The following is a 21,378-nucleotide window of genomic DNA, read 5'->3' as shown; positions in this document are numbered from 1 at the left end:
GCCTAGCTTAGAGTGTGTTTGTGACATTCAACTTTTCAGCACAGAGCTCTGTTAATGCTCTGCATAGCCTTGGGCTTCCAAAGTCTGAGATCTCTTCCATTCAGCTTATCCAGAGCACCTTGTCCAGTTCTGGGAGAACATTTCTTCCAGTTCTCTGAAATCCAGACTTGTCACTGAGTTTCTTTATGGGCATTTCATGAAGCTATACCTGAGGTGAACAGGCTCAGGTGTGGCAGGGTGGGTTAGGGTGAACCACAAGTACAAACCAAAGTACATAATTATAAATCCAATTATATACCTAGTCTAAAACAGACTAACACATGAGCATTACATTCTACATTGTATCACGTGCTTTATGATTGGCTTACTGATTTTATGAACCAATCCCTGTATAGATCATGAGCTGTCCATACGCTACAAGATGTGCTAGTTAGCAAAGCTGCAAGCTGGTCACACATGACTCTTCTGCTTACTTTTTATTTACTAGCTACAGATTATTTATAAGGCCACTTGTGAATTCATGCTTTGTGCATTGTTAAGCGCTGTTTCCTTCCTTCTGTTTTCTTTCATTGTTCACACAAGGCCTGCATTTCCACTCCTTTTTTTTTTCTTTTTTAGTACAGCAGTGTTGGTTACAAATTGTACAGCCATTAAAAGTACACTGACTATCTGAATTACATACAGGGTGGAGGCTTCCTACTCTTCATAGCCAACAAAGGGTTAACTGCTCCCACAACGATGGTGCCTATCTCATTATTTTGGTTGGTTATGAGCTGGGTGGTGGGTACCAACTGTTCCAAAGTGTGTTTTACTAACTCCTTGTTTTAGTTCTTCTGTTCCCTAAGCCAGATGAATTACAAGTTCATTACTGAATATATCACGTTCAGTAGCCTTGACTACCTAGCTATTACAAATAGGGATTTTAAGATCCAGGCTTAAGGGAGGAATACTACTTTTAAATAGGGTGACCAGATGTCCCGTTTTAAAAGGGACAGTCCCGTATTTAAGCCCTCCTGCAGGTGTCCCAAGTGTTTCTTAGAAACAGGCCGATTGTCCAGTATTTTCTGTCTCCCCTCCATCAGTACTGGCGGGTCCTGCTGCTGACCGGATCCCTGCTCGCCAGCCGCCCACCCGCCAGCAGTGAGTGGCGGGGCTCCAGTGGTCGATGATGAGGGTGGGTGTGTAAGGCTGGTGGTGGGGTGAAGATGCAGCACGTGGGGACAGCCACTCCCCCTGCTGGTGCATCAGCGCAGCCCCTGCTGCATGCTGGCTCTTGGCCAGCTGGGCCCTGCCTCCCTTCCCATTTCTGGCTGGTGATGGCTGATGAGTGTGGGTAGGTGCCACACAGCGGCCATTTACGTGCTCCCCCTCTCACTGTCCTCTCCCTGCTTTGCCCCTTCACCCTCCCTAGCCCCGCTGCTCTTTCATATCCCCCCCGGCAGGGCGTGTCCCTCTCCCAGCGCTGTGCAGAGAACCAGCTCCTGGTCAGAGCGCTCAGCTAACCAGCAGCCTGGCTGGCAGGCTCCTTCCTTCCCCCACTGCCTCTGGCTGGGCAGGCACCCCGGGAAAGCCCAAGACCCTCTGGCCCGGGGCACTGGCCAGGAGGAGCCACGCCCTGCAGGTGCCAAAGTCCCGCATGGTACTGGGACGGGGAAGCCTCTCCACCCCTCAGCTAACCTCTGGAATGGCGGGAAGCGATTTCCAACCTGGCCATGCTCTGAACCTGCAGCTTCACAGCAGCTCCCCAGACAGGGGATTAGCACCCTCTTCACCCCACACCCCTTGGGTCCTGGCCCCACAGAGCATGGGGCTGCTCCGTCCCCTAGGCACCCTCCCCTGCCAAGCCACGTCTCCAGCTGGGCTCACTGAAGTCCCTGCAGTCAGGTTCCCTGGGCCCTGGTGCACAATGCATCCTTAGGGCTTAACCCCTACTTGCCCACGCGATAGCCGAGGGGGACAGGAGATGGCTGGGTTATGTCAGTGGCCAGCAGGAGCCTGGAGGTGTTAGCTACCTTTCGACACTGTGTGGGCAGGAAAGGACAAGCTGCTTCCAGCCACGGGGGAGTGAGGGTGAAGAGATGAGCTCTGCAAAGACTCAGGCCAGGTCATCCCACCCCCCCCCTTGTGTGTGTGTGGGGAGGTGGGGCGTGCGTGTCACCTCTCCCTGTGTGAACCCTAAAGCCTTAAAGATAAGAAGGCAAATAAAAACAATCCAACTATGCAGTGTTTCTTTTTAACAGGGGCTCAATCAACTTGATATTAATTTGAACGTTTGTACTGCATAGTTCTGATGGATTGCCGTTGGACTCGCTTGAATACGAGTAATTTTACCAGGTGTCCCGTATTCAGTGTAGGGAAATATGGCCACCCTACTTTTAAAGCATCCTTCTACAGTTTTAACTTTCCCTATATTTTAGTTACTTTATCCCCTAACAGTGTGTATATTGTGTTTTTATCTATCACCACAGCAAATTCAGCACATTCCCTGGCTCCATACCGGAAGTGTTCCCCATCAGCCACCATACAACACTTGCCATTCCCAGCATAGGTAGTTTTTACTCCACCAGCTTCCCAGCATCTCAACCATACTGTGCAATTTGTAGACTGTGCCCGGCAGCGTGAACCCACATGCTGGCGACTCTGTCTCTAAGGCATGATACCTGTTAGTGTCTCTCAGGTTCAAACAGCAGAACAAGTCTTGGGCTTTCCAGACCTTGTCATTAGTTTGCAACAATATTTGAGGAGGCAGAACAAACTCCTTCTGCACCATACAGGTTGCAATGACTTAAGTTTTAACTTCATGGTATTGGACCCTTGTTAATTTCCTTATCCCGAACCGACTGGTGTCATCTCTCTTGTTCTACATTTTTAACTTTTCTGTGGAAATAAAAGAGGGCAAGTTTTCTTGCTCCATATTACTTCAGGCTGGTTTTACTTTGTATAGCATGTATCCCCCATGCTGCACGTTATTATTGGAGCACAGTGATTTAATCCCATACTTCCTTAAAATAAATTACAATATCATGTATATTATATACAGATAACAAAGCTTAATGAATTCTTGGTTTTGCTCATTCAATGGATGCGAGATGTTTGCTGCTATCTTCTGTTGAAATGCTTGGCCACATTCCCACAGCATCTTTGTGTCAGCTTGGTTTCAGAGTGACATGTCAATTGGAAACAGTCCAGTTCTTGTGACAGTCTTATTAAGTTTCTTTTGTTGTAGTTGCTGCTCCCCCTTGGAAGTTTTACACCATTCTAAAGTAGACATTTGTATTCAGAAAGTCCTTTCAACGGTTCTTAATTATATTGTCCCAACCGTCAGTGAGCACAATCCTTTAGGTAACTGCTAATTGGTAAAATTGAATAACACTGACACATAATGAAATTGAACATTTCTGTACAATATTTCCCCCGGTAGATTTTAACCCTAAACTATGGACCTGTTTGCAGTCTAAAACACTTTAATCTTTTTTGTTTTCTTTTGTTTGTTCTGACTTACAAAACTCTACCATATAATTCTTGTGTTTATTCCCTTAGTGGCATTTATTTTACACCACAGTTAAACAAAACTTTTGAATAGAATTTTCAAAAGGAAATGTTGCCATGTTTGTGAATGGGAAGGGCATTATTCAAAGTTGCTCCATCATCCATAATTAATAAGCTATTAAAAGAAAACAGAATTTGGGTGGCACTTTCCAATGGTGATTGGGCTTCACTGCTTATATTGACTGATTTTCCTTGGCGCTTGGTTGGTTTCTCCTTTCAAAGCACACAGCTATCTGAAAAAGAAAATACAACCTATCGGAAGTAACACATTCACATTTCTTTTACCCCTTTCACTGTGTACACTGCATGTTCCATAGGAATGCACACTGCTTTCATAAGTAATTTCCATTTTCACTTGCCATAACATTATATTAGTGATGTCAATTTACTTATATATACACATTATTAATATTTTTTCTGCAACTGTTTCAGCTGTTGCTTTGTTACTGAAAAAGGGATCCAGCATCTATCCTTGTTCTGGCCACCCTTTGAGTCCCTATTTTCATTTACTAATTTCCAGTTAACATTTATAACCTAATTTTTTTTAAAATGTTTAACCATTGTAAAAGCATTGAGGTGCCCAATGTGTTAACAAACAAAGTTAAGGCTGCCAGGAGATGTTGGCTGCTGCCCCAACAGAGTTTGGGTCAGCATTGCAACTCTGAATGAAAGATTTGGCTAGATTTGTAGTGGAATCTTTTAAAAGCCAATGTATTTCATGCTTACGTTTTACATTTCCTTTTTAAACAGTTTAAAAAAAAATCTGCAGTCCCTTGCTGTGCTGCAAACAGTTTGAGACCAAATAAATATTTTACATTTGCTTGGCTTAGCCTAGCCAACTGAGCCTCTGAACCTCCTTCTTTCCTAAAATGGTTTTACACTCCTGATGTCTTCCCTTTGTAAATGGCAGATGCCACATTTAAGTTGCTCACATTTCTAACCGGCAGTTTTATTTTTATATTTAAGACTTTGCACAGGCGAACTCTTTTGGCCTGGGCTCTGATAATTGCTGTACCCTAGCCATGTTTTATTTTATGGGGTTTTATTCCCTTATTTTTCTTCCCTGGCTCAGCTATCCGAGACTTTAGTGAGCTATTTGTAACACTTTCCATTTTTCTTTTTCTGACTGGCAGTATTACTACGTGTTTTCCCCCCTTTTTTCCCTTACAATCTGTTCTTTGAGCTGATCAACTCCCCTTGTGTTGCTCTGAATTATTTTTCTACACAACCGTACCCAGGTTACATCCATTCTAGTACACTCAGAAGCAGTGAAGCCGTATAGAAATCCCTATTTCATTTTTGGTGATTTTGACTAAATCGTCCATAGTCAGATGAGCTTGTCTGTCTGCCTGCAGCAGTCGTTTATACTTTATTATTTACAGACCATTACTTTGAGAAAAGGGTTCATTTTCCTTCAGAGTGGCTGTTAAAGGCTCCTGGAGACAAAAACCTAGCAGTAATCACCACCTGACCCCCTTATATCATTTGACTGAGGGTTCCACCAGTCGTGACTATCCAGAGTTGTATGGATATAATGGGGTTTTATTATTAAACCAAGCTTTTAACACTTCTACTTCCTCTTTGTAACACCTCCACAACCCCACCGGTTTAGTTCCCTCCGAGCTATGCAGTGTTAAATGGTGCAACCCTTCCTTTATAACTGCCCATACCTTTTCCTTAAATCACTTACCTATCTTCCAAAGTGACATGTTTCTCAGAGATTTTTCTTGCTGGCTTTGAGCTTATCTTTGTGGGGTTTTTGCACATATTGTTTAGCTACAATTACTGTTCCTCCAGGGTCGTCCATGGGTCTTATTCTTTAAAGCTCCAGTGACATTCAAGAGACCTTTTCTGTGTCCTGCCAATAATTCTTTTCCATAGATATCCAAATTATCCCCCCATTTCTCTTATGTTACGGAATTTTTCTTAGGAGAGAACATGTTTTTTTCCTTCTTATTTTTTTAAAATGTTGCTCCACTTACTGGAGTTCCTTTTTTCCACCCAGTCCCAGTTTCCTGTCACTTTTCTGGGGAGTCCAAAGGGTCTGCCGTTGGATTTAATCCAACCCTCCAGCGGGGTACTGGCTTCCTCATACTTTTAACGCTTTCAGTTCCACTTCCCTTATTGTGAGGGTTTCTGCCTAACATTAAGGGGTGTATTACCAGACGCGGAGATCCCAGTGATACTCATCACTGAAGGTATTTTACCTGCTTTAGAAAAGAGGGTCCTGGGTTCTGGCACCAAAATGTTGGGATTCCCTCACACCTTTTCCACTCAGCTTATCCAGAGTGCCTTGTCCAGTTCTGGGAGAACATTTTCTGCAGTTCTCTGGAATCCAAAAACTCGGTTGGAATCGAGACTTGTCACTGAGGTTTCTTTATTGAATTTCATGAAGCTACATGGGATGTGATCAGGCTCAGGTGGGGCATGGTGAATTAGGGTGCATCACAACTCCAAAGTACATCACTGTAAATCAGAGGATAGGTCTATTCTAACCAGACTAACACATGCGCATCACATTCTACATTGTATCGCACGCTTGATGATTGGCTTATTGATTTTGTGACCCAGTCCCTGTATAGATCATGAACTATCCCTATGCTACAGTATGTACTGGTAAGCAAAGGTGCATCTGGGAGTTTATCACACATGACCTTGTTTATCATTTATCTACTAGCTACGTATTAGTTACAAGGCCACTTGTGAATTCATGCTTTGTGCACTGTTAATCTCTGTTTTCTTACTTCTGTTTTCTTTCGTTGTTCATGAAAGGCCTACAGATAGGATATGCCTACGCAGCAAAAAAACCACACAGCTGGCCCATGCCAGCCGGTTTGGGCTGCTGGACTATTTTCATTGCTGTGTAGACTTCTGAGCTCAGGCTGGAGCCTGGGCTCTGGGACCCTCCCACCTCTCAAGGTCCTGGGTTCCAGCTCATGCCTCTGAGGGTGACCCCCCTTATACATTAAAAAGGGGGGTGTTAATTTAATTTAATGGGGGCTCAGGGCTATCAGCTCTAACCACGGGGCTACGGGATAGTCCGATGGGGGGCTCCTCATAAAGTGTTTCACTTTGGATAAATAATTAGCGAGACACTGGAGCAGGGAGACTGGGCCCTGGGGCTCCCACCTCACAGGTGCCTGGCCTAGCCCTACCAGCCTAAAGAGTAATTCCCTCACTCGCGCTCTCCCCCCACACACTCAGCCCAGCCCAGCCTAGCCCATCCTCTGTGTGCTCAGAGATTATGTTTTCTGCTACAAAGGCATGATTTGCAAACTGAAAACAAACCACTGTTCAGGAGCTTTGGGAGACAGCACCCCAGTCTTCTCTCTCTACCTTGGTCACACATATTAGGCCTCATTCCTCACAGTGTACATTGGTCAAACTGGACAGTCTCTACGTAAAAGAATAAATGGACACAAATCAGATGTCAAGAATTATAACATTCATAAACCAGTCGGAGAACACTTCAATCTCTCTGGTCACGCAATCACAGACATGAAGGTCGCTATCTTAAAACAAAAAAACTTCAAATCCAGACTCCAGCGAGAAACTGCTGAATTGGAATTCATTTGCAAATTGGATACTATTAATTTAGGCTTAAATAGAGACTTGGAGTGGCTAAGTCATTATGCAAGGTAGCCTATTTCCTCTTGTTTTTTCCTACCCCCCCCCCCGATGTTCTGGTTTAACTTGGATTTAAACTTGGAGAGTGGTCAGTTTGGATGAGCTATTACCAGCAGGAGAGTGAGTTTGTGTGTGTATGGGGGTGGGTTTTTGGAGGGGGGTGAGGGAGTGAGAGAACCTGGATTTGTGCAGGAAATGGCCCAACTTGATTATCATACACATTGTGTAAAGAGTTGTCACTTTGGATGTGCTATCACCAGCAGGAGAGTGAATTTGTGTGGGGGGGTGGAGGGTGAGAAAACCTGGATTTGTGCTGGAAATGGCCTAACCTGATGATCACTTTAGATAAGCTATTACCAGCAGGACAGTGGGGTGGGAGGAGGTATTGTTTCATATTCTCTGTGTATATATAAAGTCTGCTGCAGTTTCCACGGTATGCATCCGATGAAGTGAGCTGTAGCTCACGAAAGCTCATGCTCAAATAAATTGGTTAGTCTCTAAGGTGCCACAAGTACTCCTTTTCTTTTTGCGAATACAGACTAACACGGCTGTTACTCTGAAAGTGTAATCAGGGTCACCCGCCTCCTCCACCTTTCAGGTTCACCCCTTTCCCTGCTGTTCTCACAGCCTGTTGGGGCACATTAACCCTCAGTGTCTAAAATCAGCTCATCTACGTGTCAGAAAGCTCCCAGGGGTGCATGTTCAGTGAGCAAGATAGTGGCCACTGTGGTTATGCCTATACAGCAACTAGACATCACAGCTGGCCCGTGGCAACTGACCCGAGCTCGTAGGGCTTGGGCTGTAGGGCTGTTTCATTGCTGTGTAGACTTCTGAGCATGACATGGAGCTGAAAGCTTGCAACCCCAAAGTAACCACTTTGCGACCCCCTGAGGGGTCAGACCCCCCAGTTTGAGAACCCCTGCGTGAGTGTGTCTGCAGCAACGTTGTATGTGAAGTTATAAGATTCCCCTGCATGGTGTTATAAATTCATGTTCCAGCCCTGCCCAAAGAGAGGTTGGCATACAGGTGTGTCCTAAACAAAGGAAGGTGTATTCTGCTTAATTGGCATTTAAGCAGTAAACAGAGTCTCAAGCAGGAAGTAAAGACAAAGGAAGTTCCAACAGGTGACAAGAACCCAGCAGGGAACATCCTTCCACATAGACTCTTTTCCTGGTTCTCAGGAAATGTTTTTCAGGAGAAGGACTGAAACTGTAAAAAGGAGAGACAAACAACCCAAGACACCCCTCTCTCTCTCCCTGCCCATCGCATTCACAGCACTTGAAGAGACAAAGGAAGCAGCCATTGGACTCAGGGAGGGGTCTGGCCTAAAGAATCTAATGTAATTTGTCAAGTTAGGCATCAGTAAACGTTTTATCTTTATTTTTGGCTTTTATGCCTCATTACTTGTGCTCATTTCATATCTCTCTCTTTGTAGCTAATACATTTGTTTCCTTGTTTTATCTAATCCAGTGTGTTCAAGTTAAAGTGTCTGGGTAACTCTGTTTGGGGTAGCAAGTTGTTACCATATTATTCCTTTAAAGGAAAAACAGATTTAGTCCATACTGTCCTGGAGAGGGCTGGGCAGAACAGGACATATGCTCCTGGGGGGAAATCTGGGACTGGGAGTGTTTGGGGTCATTTTTAAGGCTGGTAAGAGCCAAGGTGTGGCTGGCTGGCTGCAGCACACAGAGACCTAGCTGGGAGTGACTTACAGGCTGGAGGCTATTTGTGAGCAGCGAGGCTTTGTAAAGGGTACCCCAGGTCACAGGGCAGGGTTGACACAGCTACTCATTAGTCTGGATCGTACCTCAGTATGGCACAGGCATGCATATTGCTTTACAGGACCAGGCTTCTGCCCGGCGAATATTAGTCGGTGTCAGACACAGATGGCAATTAGCCATGCGTAGGGAAGGGCATGGAGAAGTCCAGAGTCACCTCTTGTGCTCCCCTTGTTAGTTCCTTTCCCCCCATGTGCACAGAGCCTGGCTCTGGGGAGTGGGTCAGGGTGAGTTCCCTGCCCCTGGATCAGGGAATGGTCACAGTGATGCTGCCATCCAGAGTTTGCAGTGGGCACGTATAATGAAGGAAAGGAGGGAGCAGAGTTTTCTTTTTCTCGTTTGGCAGGAAGGCCCCTGTGATTACGAGAGAAGTTGTCTTTTCTCATTTCCTGAGCCTTTGCACCTGCTTTGGAATGCTGGCAGAGGGAGACATGGCTGCTCGGTGTCATGAGACTTGGGTGTCACTTTCCAGAGCAGATGGGACACTTATAAAATAGCAGCATTTGTTATGGAAGGTTACAATACTGAGTCCCTTGGGGCGTTCCTGCAGGGGCAGAGTTAAGGTTGTTTGAGGGGTGTTGTGTGAGAAGCATTACCCTTAACTCTGTTTCCTGGCTTTTTTAAGTGTCTGGGGTTTGTTGTTGTAACGTTAATGCTCTGTTTAGGGTTTGCACATGGCTCGAGGAACTGGGACTCTCGTCCATGTGTCTTGAGTACCTGTGGCTTAATCTGACCCTGGTGGCAGCAATCTTCACTTCACTTTAGCTATGTGCCATGTGTAAACCCAATGGATTTATCCCCTTTGCCCTTCTCTATGCTCCTGCGGGGAGGAGCTGCTGCAAACTGTTGGATCAAGCACTATGCTGTATGCTGAGCCGTTGCTGGGTGGGGCCCTGCTGCAGTGGAGACAGTCACTTTAAGAAGATCCCTTTGTAAAATGTTGCTCTGTCATCCTTTGTGCAGTGATAAGGAAAGCATCTGACCCTCCCTGGGACTGCGGCTCAGGGATTCTGAGGGGTGTGTTGCTCAGTGCTCCAGGCTTGGTCTGTAGGAAGAGGTGGGATGGCTGTGCAGCGAGAGCCGGGGGCAGGAGCCTACATGTCTGTGCATGCCATGTGCTGCGTTCTCTGTCTGCTAGTTCTACCGCAGAGCTGCTGTTCTGCTGCAGACTGCAGCTGTGTGAAGCTGGGAGCCATGTGCGCTCCTCCTCGACCTCACTCTGCAGGACGCCTGCTCCCATATTTACAAGCTCCTGGAGTTCACTGTGGCATTTCCCCGTCCATTCCTTTGGCTCAGTTTAACAATCTCATTACGTAGGCCTCTGATCAGTTTTACTCTGCAGTGCAGGGATCTGCTGAATATTGAACAGTTGTGTGAGGTGCCGACTGTCTGTCATAGCCATGCTGTGGTCTGATTGCATCATGATCGAATCACAGCAGGCACCGTGTGGTGGTGCATTGCCTGTTTCCTGCTCACTGCAGGGGGAGGCAGAGGTGGGGATGTCCTGACACAGGAGGGCCCTTCCACGGTTTGCCCATTTGTTCCCAGATAGCTGTCCCGTAGCTATTCGCAATGCCGTGCCCTGGCATACCTGTGTTGCTTTCATTAGTGGAGACCGCTGCAGCCTTGGCTCCATGTAATTCCGGTCTCATCTCCTTGCAGAGGCTTTTCGTGTGGCCGAATAAATCTGTGTCCTCGTCAAGCGTGTGCTGTATGTCCCTGGTGTCGAAGCGGGTGGGCGAGGGATGGAAGGAAGGGGATTCAGAATGAGCCGCACTGACTCGCTCCGTTTACCGCTGTCTGCCATGGTCTGCGGGGGAGTTAGCAGGTACCTCCTCTACCAGGAAAATGGCTCAGGGGCAGCCCCGTGGCAGACGCTCTCTGACAAAACAAAGGCACCTGCTAACTTTCTGGGGCCTTCTTCGCTTCTGCTCTAAAATGTGTTTGGCTCCTCTCCTGCTCTGATCTCCAGGGTGGGGTCTTTCTCCCCAGCCTCAGAGGAGAGCATGACAGTCTCCCTGGGTGGACATCATCTTCCTGGCCATGGACAGAGAAGATCCTGCAGTCCCCAACTAAGTTCCCTCTAAGCTGTGCGGCCGTGCAGCAGGCTATTAAGGGCCGTGCAGATGGGGAGAGGTGCCCCTCCCCCAGCCTTGGATCCGCCGCGGCCAGGATGAGGCGCTTCTCCCCGGGCTGCTGCAGCAAGAGAGAGGTGAGGGGAGTCCTTTCTCCCTGCCGCAGCCCCGGGGCAGCCTGCACCCCAAACCCCTCAGCCCCAGCCCCACCCCAGAGCCTGCACCCCTAGCCAGAGCCCTCATCACCCCACACCCCAACCCTCTGCCCCATCCCTGAACCCCAAACCCCTCATACCTTGCCCCACCCCAGAGCCCACACCCCCAGCCAGAGCCCGCACCCCCCCACACCCCAATCCTCTGCACCACCGCTGAACCTCCTCTGCACCACAAACCCCTCATCCCTGGCCCCACCCCAGAACCTGCACCCCCAGCCAGAGCCCTCACCCCCCCCACCCTCTGGCCCTGAGCCCCCTCCCCCACTCCAAACCCCTCATCCCTGGCCCCACCCCAGAGCCTGCACCCCCAGCCAGAGCCCTCACCCCCCCACCCTCTGGCCCTGAGCCCCCTCCCCCACCCCAAACCCCTCATCCCTGGCCCCACCCCAGAGCCTGCACCCCCAGCCAGAGCCCTCATCCCCCCCCACCCTCTGGCCCTGAGCCCCCTCCCCCACCCCAAACCCCTCATCCCTGGCCCCACCCCAGAGCCTGCACCCCCAGCCAGAGCCCTCACCCCCACCCCAATCCTCTGCCCCAGCCCTGAACCTCCTCATGCACCCCAAACCCCTTGGCCCCACCCCCACCACACATCAGCTCCATATTGATGCACATAACAAAATTCATTCCACATATGGATCTAAAAAATTAGAGGGAACGTTGGTCCCCACCAGGGTTGTATTCGTGCTGCTCTGGAATTCTGATAGTCTGAGGGGCAGCGTAGTTGCCCATGTCCCAAGCCATGCCTCTTGTAGCCCTTGCTCCCACCAAGCACACAGCGCACTGTCTGGCGCCATGCCTTTCCTAGGGGCTTCTCCTCTACAGAAAACAGTCTGTCTATCTGGTGCCTGCTGGAGTTGAAAAGTGAGAAGATAATAAGATAGAAAATATCATATTGCCTCTATATAAATCCATGGTACGCCTACGCCTGGAACATTGCGTGCAAATGTGCTTGCCCCATCTCAAAAAAGATCTATTGAAATTGGAAAAGGTTCAGGAAAGGGCAACAAAAATTATTAGGGGTATGGAACGGCTGCCGTAGGAGGAGAGATTAATAAGACTGGGACGTTTCAGCTTGGAAAAGAGACAGCTAAGGGGGGGTAGGATAGAGGTCTATAAAATCATGACTGGTGTGGAGAAAGTAAATGAGGAAGTGTTATTTACTCCTTCTCATAACACAAGAACAAGGGGTCACCAAATGACATTAATAGGCAGCAGGTTTAAAACAAACAAAAGGAAGTATTTCTGCATACAACGTACAGTCAGTCTGTGGAACTCTTTGCCAGAGGATGTTGTGAAGGCCAAGACTATAACAGGGTTCAAAAAAGAACTAGATAAATTCATGGGGGATAGGTCCATCAATGGCTATTAGCCAGGATGGGCAGGGATGGTGTCCCTAGCCTTTGTTTGCCAGACGCTGGGATTGGACAACAGGGGTGGATCACTCGATGATTCCCTGTTCTGTTCATTCCCTCTGGAGCACCTGCCATTGGCCTCTGTTGGAATACAGGATACTGGGCTAGATGGACCTTTGTTCTGACCCAGTATGGCCAGTCTTATGTTCTTATAAGAACCCATGGGAAAAAAACCTAAGGGTATGTCTACACTCTAATTAAAAACCCGCAGCTGCCCTATACCAGCTGTCTCGGGCTTGAGGGGCTCTGGCTAAGGGGCTGTTTAGCTGCAGTGTAGACCTTCGGGCTTGGCCTGAGCTCTGTGACCCTCCCTTCTCACAGGAAATTATAAACCAATCAGCCTAACTTCAGTACCTGGAATGATACTGGAACACGTTATTAAGCAGTTTGTAAGCACCTGGAGGATAATAGGGCTATAAGGAATAGCCAGCATGGATTTATAAAAAACAAATCATGCCAAACCAATCGGATTTCCTTCTTTGACAGGGTTAGTGGATGGGGGGAAGCACTATCTTGATTTTAATAAGGCTTTTGACACAGCCCCACTTGACGTTCTCATAAGCAAACTAGGGAAATCTGGTCTAGACGAAATTACTATTAGGTGGATGCACAACTGGTTGAGCTTGAAAGACCATACTCAACAAGTGATTATCAATGGTTCGCTGTCAAACTAGAAGGGTGTATGTGGTGGGTCCCGCAGAAGTCAGGAGTCAGCTGGGAGGGTGTGATGGGGTAGTCTCCCCTTAAGGGTAATAGAGCCTAATGGTCAGCCCACCCCATCAGGTGGCCTGGCCCTTTAAAAGTTTGAAAAGTCCAGTAGTTGGACTGAGCCCAAGAGGACAGATGTCCCTGGGTGTATCTGAGTAAGCGCCTCCTTATGGTTACGGGACAAAGGGCCATGGGGTTGGGTGTGTGGCTAGCAGCTTTGGCCTTGAAGATTTAATTTGGAGTATTTACTATTCTAATTCTAGCTATTGTCGTTGTTAGACCAATGTCCTGTTCCTATATGACTCCTGCTGAGCTCTTGGCTTCAGTGGTATCCAGTGGCTGTGAGTTGCAGAGGCCAAGTACGTGGGGTGGGAAATTTGAGACTCTTCAGTTTCATTGATTGGCCCTATCAACCTTCCCTAATATCATTCCTTCTTCTTACTATGTAAACCTCTATTGGGTTTACATTTATTCCTCTTGTAAGATAAACGGTCCAGTCTTTTCAGGCTGACTAGATGTTGGCTGTGAAGCTCTTTCTCTGCAGAAGCTGGATCTGGTTTCTTATATTATATTCTGTGTGTTTGTATTTCCCTGCAGGGAAAGACCATGTTTGCAGATTTATCGGCTGTGGAAGGAATGAGAAATTTAATTACGTGGTCATGCAGCTTCAGGTGAGTTCTTCTGTTCCTTGTCTCAGAGACACCTGGGCTTTGCCGTTGTTCCCAGTCAGCAGGAGAGTGAGGATGAGAGTTGGGGTGGAGGTTGGCTGGATGAGGGAGGGGGATCTTTTGTTGCCTTTCAGATCCCTGCGTGGCTCAGCATGAGACTCTCCCCTTCTGTATAGTCAGCACCTCCAAGAGCCTACAGAGCTATTGGGGCTCTGTGTAGGGCCCATAACAAAAGCAGCTGTCCCCCACAACAGGCCTTTGCAGGTGAAGAGATGAAATCACTGGCTGGGATTGCTGCAAGGGGAGAGACAGCTGATGGAAGGACTCCTGTGGGAGGGGAATAACCTCTAGTGAATGGAGATTTAAAGCAACACCTTCATCTTGGTAGTGAGCCTGTTTCAAACAAACAGTGAGTTAAAAGCAGATTTATATTTGATGCCTGCCCCAGAGTGTCTCTTGGCCAGTGTTGGGGGTTTTACTATCACATTTGCCTGTCGATTATTATTTATTGTATTGTTTGTGTGACAGTAGCACCCAGAAGCGCTGACTGTCCTCAGGGCTCCATTGCGCCTGGCGCTGTATAGCCATAAAATAAAAGACCCTCTCTGCTCAAGAGAGTTTACAACCGAACCAGGCAAGATGTGACAGATGGGTGCAGAACACTGTGAACGGAAGGTGAGGGTGATGGTAACAAGTAATAGGAAGTCAAAGTCTCATAGAATCATAGAATCATAGAATATCAGGGTTGGAAGGGACCTCAGGAGGTCATCTAGTCCAACCCCCTGCTCAAAAGCAGGACCAATCCCCAATTAAATCATCCCAGCCAGGGCTTTGTCAAGCCTGACCTTAAAAACTTCTAAGGAAGGAGATTCCACCACCTCCCTAGGCAACGCATTCCAGTGTTTCACCACCCTCCTAGTGAAAAAGTTTTTCCTAATATCCAACCTAAACCTCCCCCACTGCAACTTGAGACCATTACTCCTTGTCCTGTCCTCCTCTACCACTGAGAATAGTCTAGAACCATCCTCTCTGGAACCACCTCTCAGGTAGTTGAAAGCAGCTATCAAATCCCCCCTCATTCTTCTCTTCTGCAGACTAAACAATCCCAGTTCCCTCAGCCTCTCCTCATAAGTCATGTGTTCCAGACCCCTAATCATTTTTGTTGCCCTTCGCTGGACTCTTTCCAATTTATCCACATCCTTCTTGTAGTGTGGGGCCCAAAACTGGACACAGTACTCCAGATGAGGCCTCACCAATGTCGAATAGAGGGGGATGATCACGTCCCTCGATCTGCTCGCTATGCCCCTACTTATACTCATCTACTAGCCAAGGGTACAGTTTCTCTCATTCACTCATATTATTTAATTTAAATTAAATGATCTTTATATTGTCTTTAAATTAAATAATAAAAGTGAATGAGAGAAACGGGTAGATCACTAACCGAGCACTGCCTAGCCAGTAACGTTTGACAGCTTTGCAGTGGGCATTGCAGCAGAGGTGGGTGAAGAAGGGAACTGAAGGGTTAGAGGAAGAGGCTGTGTGAATTAATTAGGGGAGGGTGTTCCATGCGTAGGGGGCAGCATGGAAGAGGTGCCAACGTACTTGGGGGTGGGGAAGCAGAGAAGCAAGTGATGGTGGCTGCCCTGGTTTATGGAGCAAAGAGGCTGCTGAGATGTGCCATATACCAAGTACTGTCAAATACCCAGAGCAAGCAAGTTTTGGCAGATAGAAAAGTAGCGTTTCCACCAGGGATCTTATGTGGCATAGGTAAAGATAATAGATAAATGCTATTCAGAGAGAATTTGTGACTTATTTGTTATCTTGACCATGCCCCTTCAAAATAAACTTCTCATTCTTTTAAAGTGTACTTCTTACCTGAGGGCTTGTCCCCTGTGTCTTCCTCTTGGTGCCGGATGCAGTCGGCACCTCTTCTGTCTAGGGGAATCTTGCATCACTCAGAATGCAGTGGGTGCAAGGCCTTTTCAAAAGGACAGTGAAATCCATGGAGGCCAGGCTGAAAATGTACCTCCTTGGCTGCTCCATGGGCCCCATTGGACCCTCCTGGAACAGCCGTCAACAGGTTCTGAAGAGTGGGCCTAAAAAACCAGCACCTTCTAACTTTCCTTGTCTGTTCCTGCGGACCTCCAAAGTCGTTCCTGCTGCTTTTAGTAGTAGCAATTTTAACCTTCTAACCCGTGCTAGCCCTGCAGAGCCAACACAGCTGTACAAGAGTAACTGCGGCCTGAGAGCCTCTACAGAATTCTCTTAAGATGTAATTGCAAGACCCAATTCTGCCCCACTTCCACCTGTACAAGCCCCCAAAGACAATGGGACATGGAGTAACTTTTAGTCCCAGAAGTTTCTCCATTGCTTGTCAAAATCAACTCTCATGGGGCTGCTCCAGAGCTGCCGTCTCACTGCCTCTCCTGGGACGCTCTGCAGGACCCCCAATTCCCTGGCACTGCAGGGGACTTTCTCGTTAGACCAGCAATACTCAGGCTCTCCTTCTGACTGTTGCTACTTTGGAGCGATGCTCCTTGCAGCTGCTTCTCGACCAGTTCGGTGTTGCTGATATAATCAGGGCACTTCAGTTTCACTGCTGCCTCCCAGACTTTTGCAGAGCTGCTCCTGTTTCGTAGCTTCCTTTGAGGCCATCCTGGACCACCATGGCTTTCCATGCCCCTGGGTAGCTTTATTGACCTGAGACCATGCCTTTGTCTCCCTCACCTGCCATGGGAAGATTGTGGGTCAACAAGGCAGCCTTCGAAGTGTGCAGTTTTTTTGGCTTTTTCTTAAAAAGATCCCCCATGATTCCAGTAGTATAAAATGAGGACACGAGAGGCCCCAGAAACAACATCCTGGTAACAGGACAGCTCTGGCTGCACTCCACAAAGCCAGAACATTCGGAGTGGATAAAAAAGCTGTGCTCCCTGTTCTTAACTCACACAGACCGAGAAAAAGAAAAGGCTAGAGAGCCAGGTGCAGCCAAACCCTTAATGCTTCCTTAGTGACTTGGTTCTGGGAGGGGCATGGATGGAGACCCAGGGTGTTTCATTGGGTTTGGGTGTGATCTGTAGGGAGCCTGTAGGCACAAGTCCCCAGGAAGCACCTGCAATCCTTTCTAGCCCCATTCCTTCGTGAACTTGGCTTGACTCATCCTTTCTATGTCCGTGACATTTCATATGTTTCTGAGGGGTAGAGATAACAGGGTTCTGTAATACAGTGTTATCAGCACACTGCAAATAATTTCTGTGTTTATCATAGGTCCTCCGAACGTTTTCAATAACACAGTTTGGCCTTCTGCCAAAGGAATTCTTTTCCTAGGTGCTTTTGATTAGTTGATAGCCTTCCCTGATGCTGAAGATTACCTGGAGAGTGCTTTATCAAAAGGATTACACATCTCAAAATCTACTTTTTGTTGGACCGTCAAAAAAGGCATAGGCAGAGTTCAGAAGACAAGGATAAATAGAACCCTGTGATTTGGATACATAGTCCATCCTTAGCTTTCATTAAATTGTCTTTAAAGCTATTCATGAGGATTAGAACAGGGCCCCTGAATGACCTGTGGTTTTATATCTGTAAAAAAGCTCACATAATGACAGTATGTAACAGGAGAGGAAGCAGCTACAAAAGGTTCTGAGAGGGAAATTTCATACTTAAGGTAGCATTCCCAGAGAAAAAATACATGTTGAAGGTGATATGTATGCCCCTAAACTCTACCTTAGCCAGCAAGTGAGAGGATGTAACTTTCCAGATAGCAATTGTATCTGCCCCAAATCAAAACAGCAACAAGTAGTCAGTTGCACCTAGTATATTTCAACTCCTAAAAACAGGGTTTACTTTATTAGGCAGTTTACCTTGCAATCTTTAGTCTCCTTCGGTCTTTTTCAAGTACAGCGTCTACTCCCAATCCACTCCTGGTCTAGCACTTGCAGAGAACTCTATCTATGTCGGCGCTGACTCAGGTAGTGTAAAGAGAAAAAGGAATGAGACAATGTCAGCCATTAGGGCTCAAATGGAAAGGTAAAAGAGAGCAGGTGGCCCAAAGGAGCGTGGCTGCAGTTCAGATCTGCACCCCTTCCTGGCTCCTAGAGCCTGGAGGAGGTTTTGGCTGGGGAGCTGTGCTCCTGTAGAGCCCCTGCCTTGCGGTGCACTCATTGCTATTTGAATTTTTGCTGTGGGAGCCCTGAGAAGGAAAGAAGCTGTGTGTTTGCTAGGGGGCACTCGTGGACTGCCAGGACTGCCACAGTGAGGAGACGCAATCAGCCGACAGAGTTGCCAGCTCTTGGGATTTGATCAAGTCACACAGTAGCTGCTCTTCTTTTAAAGCTGCCCCTGATTTTTTCCCGCTGACTTCTTGTGAATCGCTGCCCCTGTTAAAAACGGACACTGGTCTCATTACGGCCCGTGGGACTGAAGTTAGGGCATGCTCTGAGTCAAAATAGCTGCCACAGCCCTGTGCAGTTTGCAGGTGGAAGTGATGCAGCCCCTAGTAAAGATGGCCACTATTTCCCATAGATTCAGTGGGATTGAAGCCAGCCTTCCCTTTGGGAAGATGGCCAACTCCTGAATTCTGTGGTTAGGAAATGGTGAAGAGTCAGGAGAATATGGCATGCAGGAGGGAGACTTCGGGAGTGGAAGGGATCTTGGGAGGAGACAGAAGGCTGTGTGGAGGTTAGAGGGAGAGTGGGGCCATAAAGAGGAAGATTGGGTGCAAGTGGGGGAATGATAAAGGTGCAGAGGAGTGTGGGGCAGAGCAGGAGAATGTAAGGGGTAGAAGCTATAGGGGCAGGTAAATGAAGAGGGTTGGGGGGGGAATAGGATGTTGTGGGGGAGGATATGAGTGAGGCAGGACACTAGATGGAGCAGGGAAGGTGGCTGGGTGGGGGATAGGATGGCAGCTCCCTTAACCCAGGGGATATGAGAGTAGAAGGGCAGTCATTTGAGTGTGCAGTGAGGGTGAATTGTGAACCTGAAATGATCACGCACAAACTGGGAATGGTGGCCTGTCCCGACAGCACTGAGAGCATGGCGTGCTTCCTTCTTGTTTGAAAACCTCATGACTTTTAAGCCCATCTTATGGTTTTTATATTTTATTTTTTTTTAACCTTTGGGGTCTGACTCGTGATTTTTAACCACTCGGGGCTGGATTTGCTTGTTTTTTTTTGTTTGTTTTGTTTTTTAAATCAAGGCAAAGGTTAGAAATGTGGGTGATAAATGCTGAGATATAGCCAGGAATCGTACACCTAATCTCTGAGGGAAAACGATCCAGAACGCAGGTAACAGGCAAAGCTGCGAAGCTGGTGGGTGGGCGCTTGCATTGCATTATGGCAGGGAAAGGGTACTGGTGAGTTTAGGTTCCATGTGCAAAGGACCAGGTCACAGAACAGAAAGAGGCAAAACCAAACACCAATCATGCAGCCTGGCAGCACATTCCTGAAACTGGGGTCTGGGGCAATGCCAACAAGCCGGCTGTGGTGCCTGCTCCACACGGCAGCACCAGCAGGGTTAACACCAGTTAGTCCTCCATGTGGGGGAATGTCCCCTGTGTGGACAGGCATGCTGAGGGGTGACTAGACTGTGGGGTGGAATTTCTGGCCAGAAGGGACCATTCTGGTCAGCTAGTCTGGACACGGGCAGGGGCCATAGTTTGCTGCAAAGAGTGGTATGGAGGCAGATCTGCAGCTTGCCATGTCTGTGCTGGGATTTTACAGTGCATTAGTGATTCCATCTGAAAACAGCTGTTTCTCCTAGTTTGGACGTGGTCATGGAGTGAAGGTGGGGGAAGCAGTTCAGGGGACGCGACTGTGGTGGAGTGGGGAAGTGAGGGATGTGGATGAGGAGATGGGACGGCAGTGGAGTGGACATAGATGGGTGGACATGACTTTGGTGGAGTGAAGGCAACTGTTGCTGGGTGCGGAGTGAAGTGGGAGGTGAGTCTATAAGAGAAAAGGCGAGGGAATGCATGAATGAAGGCAGGGCAGAGGGAGAAGGGGCGGAGTGGGAAAGCCTGTGCGTGTGGTTTCTGGCACACAAGAAGAAAGCTCATCATTTCTGGGGGCTCATTGAGGCCTGTGACCTGGTTCTCACATGTGTGCTTACATGAATTTAATGTAGTGGTCATAGTTCAGTATTCTGCTGAACTGATAGCCTTTACTTAGACTCTGAAATGAACTGAGGAAGAGGTTAAATTACCACTTACTCATGAGGAAAAAAATAATCTCGCCAGGAAAAACTGCACTCTAGCAACTCTGTATCTGGCCTGCTTCTTAATACAAGAGCGTTGCTATGCCTGGACTTGCATGAAAATACTTACATGAAGCTCACACCCAGAGGAGCGGGTGTCTTGCGGGGGGCTCCTAATGGAATTGGTTCCAAAAGGCGTTAACAGCCAATGGGCGCTTAGCTCATTGACCACCCTTGTGACTGGCTGACTCTCTGGCCTTTCTGTTGAGCTTCCAGCCCAGGGCTGAATAGGTTGGGACACTGAAATGGGAACCATCTGTATTCAGCACTGTATCTCGGTCTCTGTGAAGTCTGCTCTGCTACTGTCCTTCCCAGGCCTGGTGTGAAGACAGGTAAATGGGGTTCTTCAGCTTCCAGAGCTGTCAGTCTGGCACCTTTTTATCAGCAAGTAATTCACTGGAAAATGAAATCCAAGAAATAACTCAGACGTAGGTGTGCGCACATCTCTGATTGGGTGGGGATAGGGAGGGGAGTGTGTGTGTTAAGCCTTGGTGCTGTAAAGCATTCTCTGTCTGGGTGTGGATTAAATGTAGCAAATGGTGCGTGGAGGTGTTGGGGTACACGCCGTATTAATTGTTTCAGGGCCGGAACCTTGCAGACCTCAGAAGAAGCCAGCCTCGGGGGACTTTTACGCTGAGCACAACCCTGCGATTGGGCAAGCAGATTCTAGAATCCATAGAAGCCATTCACTCTGTGGGATTCCTGCACCGGGATATCAAGCCGGTAGGTAGTTTTCAAAGAATTTGTCAACTTTAAGATTGAGTCAACAGTCATCCCGATGGCTGGGACAGTGGGAAGTCTTGGCTGGCAGAGACTACTGTGTAGCCCCAGTCGACATGCAAGAGAGGAGTAGAGTGACGTACTCCCCAGCCACCCCTCTCTAGAAGAGGCCACTCCACAGTGGGTCTGTGGCTCTGGTGTCATGCTGCCCCCCAGTCAGGTCAGATTCTGGGGGCAGGCTGCCTCCAATATCATTCTGGAATCCAGCCCATCACTGCTAAGCAGCTGTTACATAGGTTCAGAAAGGTCACGTCATGCATTTGTCTTTGCTAAAGTAAACCCCCTTTCCGGAGCCATTATTTCACAAGCAGGGGTATCTG

At 47.9% G+C, this 21,378-nt stretch overlaps 1 protein-coding gene across 1 annotated transcript in view; it reads left to right on the top strand.

Annotated features, from left to right (window-relative positions):
• TTBK1 (tau tubulin kinase 1) overlaps positions 1 to 21,378 on the top strand; it is a 120,663-nt gene that overhangs the window by 23,315 nt on the left and 75,970 nt on the right. The window contains exons 3-4 of the mRNA XM_077812083.1: positions 13,962 to 14,035; positions 20,861 to 21,001. Coding sequence (XP_077668209.1) covers positions 13,962 to 14,035; positions 20,861 to 21,001 — 215 coding nt within the window. The remainder of the gene's footprint in view (positions 1 to 13,961; positions 14,036 to 20,860; positions 21,002 to 21,378) is intronic.

This window comes from Eretmochelys imbricata, chromosome 3, assembly GCF_965152235.1.
Source record: "Eretmochelys imbricata isolate rEreImb1 chromosome 3, rEreImb1.hap1, whole genome shotgun sequence".
Taxonomy (NCBI): domain Eukaryota; kingdom Metazoa; phylum Chordata; order Testudines; family Cheloniidae; genus Eretmochelys; species Eretmochelys imbricata.
This window is presented reverse-complemented; position numbering and strand designations above follow the sequence as displayed.